The following is a 4,706-nucleotide window of genomic DNA, read 5'->3' on the forward strand; positions in this document are numbered from 1 at the left end:
TGCACCTGTGTTTTAAAAAATACGTATGTCTTATTGCTAGCTAGTTTCCCCATTTAATTTCATATATACGCGTTGTTAGGTAGCTGGCTTGATAAATGAACTTATCAATAGGCTAACGAACGCTAGCTAGCTAACATCTCTGACCATGTGTTCATTGAGCTGCTCTCCCCTGATAAAGAAGAGAGGTCTGCTGGACGGAGAAAGAGGGTCTGGTGAAAGAGGAAAGAAAGAGGCTGTTACAATAGAAAAACAAATGAAGGCTGGCAGTGTTTCAGTGAAAAGAAGAGGAAGACTCGTTCAGAGTGAAAGAGGAGGAGATGTTAGCAGTAAAAGAAGAGGAAGAGAAAGAGGAGGATGCGGGTTTTTGGAGTGAAAGAGGAGGAGGAAGAGGTGACTGTCACATTGAAAGAGGAGGAGACAGGAGATCTGATTAAGACCCGTAAGTACTGTCTTAAAAACGGCAGCACAAACTATTGTTGAACTGAGGCGTGGTTTTAAAGCGACGTTCGACTGACTGTTTATGCTTGAATATGTTGTTTAATGTAGGAATTGAAAACACTACACTGTACGATGTGTATACCACCAAAGAGCGGGTCACCAACAACACGTTAATGGATTTACAGAATGGATTTACTCTTATCATGACTCAAATTACACTGTATTACATTGGAGCTCGATTCCGTAGAGGATGGTTGTGGCGTAGCCCTGTTGTAGATATAGAGGATGGTTGTAGCGTAGCCCTGTTGTAGATATAGAGGATGGTTGTAGCGTAGCCCTGTTGTAGATATAGAGGATGGTTGTAGCGTAGCCCTGTTGTAGATATAGAGGATGGTTGTAGCGTAGCCCTGTTGTAGATATAGAGGATGGTTGTAGCGTAGCCCTGTTATAGTTATAGAGGATGGTTGTGGCGTAGCCCTGTTGTAGATATAGAGGATGGATGTAGCGTAGCCCTGTTGTAGATATAGAGGATGGTTGTAGCGTAGCCCTGTTGTAGATATAGAGGATGGATGTAGCGTAGCCCTGTTGTAGATATAGAGGATGGTTGTAGCGTAGCCCTGTTGTAGATATAGAGGATGGATGTAGCGTAGCCCTGTTGTAGATATAGAGGATGTAGCGTAGCCCTGTTGTAGATATAGAGGATGTAGCGTAGCCCTGTTGTAGATATAGAGGATGTAGCATAGCCCTGTTGTAGATATAGAGGATGTAGCATAGCCCTGTTGTAGATATAGAGGATGTAGCGTAGCCCTGTTGTAGATATAGAGGATAAATCCATTTCAATTCAATCACGTTTTTGACAGCATCCCTTTTGAGTATCCATATAGTGTCCGTAGTGTCCGTAGTATCCATAGAGTGTCCGTAGTGTCCATAGAGTGTCCGTAGTGTCCATAGAGTGTCCGTAGTGTCCATAGAGTGTCCGTAGTGTCCATAGAGTGTCCGTAGTATCCATAGTGTCCGTAGTATCCATAGTATCCATAGTGTAGTGGTCAGAATGTGACTTTTGGACCTGAATGGCAAAACATTCAGGAGATGTGGGGGGCGGCAGGTAGCCTACTGGTTAGAGCCTTGGACTAGTAACCAAAAGATTGCAAGATCGAATCCCCGAGCTGACAAGGTGAAAATCTGTCGTTCAGCCCCTGAACAAGGCAGTTAACCCACTGTTCTAGGCCTTCATTAAAAATAAGATTTTGTTCTTAACTGACTTGTCTAGTTAAATAAATAATAAAAAATGTTCAAAGTTGACCCGTTTTGTATTCCCCACCACACCATGAGACATCCCATCTTTGAATCACTGGAATAGACAAACGGGTGAGTTTGATATCATTTAAAAGCAAAAGGGTTGTTAAGCTGTTTTTTTTTTTAAAAATACATTTTTAACCTTTTAACGTCAATTATCTAAAACGTGCAAACTCCATGTTTGCACATGTTGTAGTATAGACCCTCTGAGGGGTCAGTTGAATACAGGGAGTCATTTAAATTATACACATAGAATTCATAGAATGGACCTTTCAGACCATAGAATTCATAGAATGGACCTTTCAGACCATAGAATTCATAGAATGGACCTTTCAGACCATAGAATTCATAGAATGGACCTTTCAGACCATAGAATTCATAGAATGGACCTTTTAGACCATAGAATTCATAGAATGGACCTTTTAGACCATAGAATCCATAGAATGGACCTTTTAGACCATAGAATTCATAGAATGGACCTTTCAGACCATAGAATTCATAGAATGGACCTTTCAACCATAGAATTCATAGAATGGACCTTTCAAACCATAGAATCCATAGAATGGACCTTTTAGACCATAGAATCATAGAATGGACCTTTTAGACCATAGAATTCATAGAATGGACCTTTCAGACCATAGAATTCATAGAATGGACCTTTCAGACCATAGAATTCATAGAATGGACCTTCAGACCATAGAATTCATAGAATGGACCTTTCAGACCATAGAATTCATAGAATGGACCTTTCAGACCATAGAATTCATAGAATGGACTTTCAGACCATAGAATTCATAGAATGGACTTTTCAGACCATAGAATTCATAGAATGGACCTTTCAGACCATAGAATTCATAGAATGGACCTTTCAGACCATAGAATCCATAGAATGGACCTTTTAGACCATAGAATTCCTTTTAGACCATAGAATTCATAGAATGGACCTTTCAGACCATAGAATTCATAGAATGGACCTTTCAGACCATAGAATTCATAGAATGGACCTTTTTCAAACCATAGAATCCATAGAATGGACCTTTTAGACCATAGAATCCATAGAATGGACCTTTTAGACCATAGAATTCATAGAATGGACCTTTTAGACCATAGAATTCATAGAATGGACCTTTCAGACCATATAATTCATAGAATGGACCTTTCAGACCATAGAATTCATAGAATGGACCTTTCAGACCATAGAATTCATAGAATGGACCTTTCAGACCATAGAATTCATAGAATGGACCTTTCAGACCATAGAATTCATAGAATGGACCTTTCAGACCATAGAATTCATAGAATGATTCCTTCATAGAAAAATGACTCAAGTAAAAGTCACAGAGTAAAATACTACTTGAGTAAAAGTCTAAAAGTATTTGGTTTTAAATATACTTAAGTGTCAAATGTAAATGTAATTCCTAAAATGTACTTTTAAGTATAAAAAGTAAAAGTATAAATAATTTCACATTCCTTATATTAAGCAAACCAGACGGCACCATTTTCTCTTTTTATTATTTTACAGATAGCCAGGGGCACACACACCAACACTCAGACGTTATTTACAAACAATGTATTTGTCAGATAAGATGCAGTAAGGATGACCAGGGATGTTCTCATGATAAGTATGTGAATTTGACCATTTTTCAGTTCTGCTAAGCATTCAAAATGTAATGAGTACTTTTGGATGTCAAGGAAAAGTACTTAGGTAGGACTTTAAAGTATTTGTACTTAAGTACTTTGCACCTCTGCTTCAGACCACTGCAGTACATCATTGAAATTGTAATGAAATTTACATTTTAACTTCTAATTACTACCACAAAGATCGAAATGTACATTTTATGACCATTTTAGAACATTTTTCGACCAAAACATGACACCCATGAGAACAAGATTGGATTTGGAGCTCTACATCATTTGTTTTTAAAATCACACCAAGTTTACTTTTAATGATGTAATGTTGTGAAAACTGACCTCAGGTTATTGAGGGTTGTTATCTAGATTAAACCTCATAGGAAGACAGTTTTATCATGTGGAGGTTTCATTCAGGCCTCTGTTTAACTAAATAATCTGTTTATCTTTGGCAGTAGAGAGACCAGACTCTCCCTCTGACAGCGGGAAGAGTCCTTCAGGGGAACCAGACCCAGAGACGCCCAAACCAGCCAAACGACATCACTGCTCGCACTGCGGAAAGAGTTTTACTAAGTTACGAAACCTAAAAGAGCATGAGAGGACACACACAGGAGAAAAGCCTTTCCACTGCTCCCAGTGTGGAAACTGTTTTAGTCAGTTAGGGAGCCTGAAAATACACCAGAGAATACACTCTGGAGAGAAGCCTTATCACTGCTCCCATTGTGGATTGACTTTTACCTGGTTAGGGAGCCTGAAGTCACATGAGAGAATACACACAGGAGAAAAGCCCTACCACTGTTCCCACTGTGGAAAGAGTTTTAGGTGGTTAGAAGGCCTGACAAAGCATGAGAGGACACACACAGGAGAAAAGCCCTACCAATGCTTCCACTGTGGAAAGAGTTTTACTCAGTTGGGGAACCTGAAATCACATCAGAGGATACATACACAGGAGGAGAAGACATACCACTGCTCTAATTGTGGAAAGACATTTTCCCGGGCAGAGGACCTGAAATCACATGAGAGAATAGAGAGGCTGTGTTCTGACTTGTGTTTTTGATTGAGAATTTGTGTTTTTGTTCATGCCAAATGAAATCGTATTGTTTATTTGAAATCATTTTTAAAAAAAGAGCTTTACTTTTGTTTTAGTTTTTTCATCTGGAGACCTGATCATGTCTAAAATCAAATCAAATATTTTAAAATATGTTTTAAAAAAAAATTAAAAATCTTATTAGCTTCGATTGATTGGATGCAAAATGTGATGTTGTTTATTATATTATTTGCAAAATGTAAATTATTATATAAGTAAGTAGCCTTCCAGAACATCACATAGAAACAGGAGCCTT

At 38.5% G+C, this 4,706-nt stretch overlaps 1 protein-coding gene across 1 annotated transcript; it reads left to right on the forward strand.

Moving 5' to 3' along the window:
- Window positions 1-145: 145 nt before the first annotated feature.
- Window positions 146-4,569, forward strand: LOC121841539 (zinc finger protein 239-like). The gene is made up of 3 exons (XM_042310593.1): window positions 146-212; window positions 386-439; window positions 3,819-4,569. The coding sequence occupies exons 1-3, from the start codon at window positions 146-148 to the stop codon at window positions 4,418-4,420; spliced, it is 723 nt and encodes a 240-aa protein (XP_042166527.1). The 3' UTR covers window positions 4,421-4,569.
- The last annotated feature ends 137 nt before the right edge of the window (window positions 4,570-4,706 follow it).

Source organism: Oncorhynchus tshawytscha, linkage group LG31, assembly GCF_018296145.1.
Source record: "Oncorhynchus tshawytscha isolate Ot180627B linkage group LG31, Otsh_v2.0, whole genome shotgun sequence".
Lineage (NCBI taxonomy): Eukaryota > Metazoa > Chordata > Actinopteri > Salmoniformes > Salmonidae > Oncorhynchus > Oncorhynchus tshawytscha.

Excerpts from the sequence above, each read along its gene's own strand:
- LOC121841539 (XM_042310593.1), top strand. The coding sequence starts at position 146 with ATGTGTTCATTGAGCTGCTCTCCCCTGATAAAGAAGAGAGGTCTGCTG. Across the intron at positions 213-385 it reads GGACGGAGAAAGAGGGTCTG|AAGAGGTGACTGTCACATTG; the intron begins GTGAAAGAGGAA and ends AAGAGGAGGAGG. Across the intron at positions 440-3,818 it reads AGGAGATCTGATTAAGACCC|TAGAGAGACCAGACTCTCCC; the intron begins GTAAGTACTGTC and ends TATCTTTGGCAG.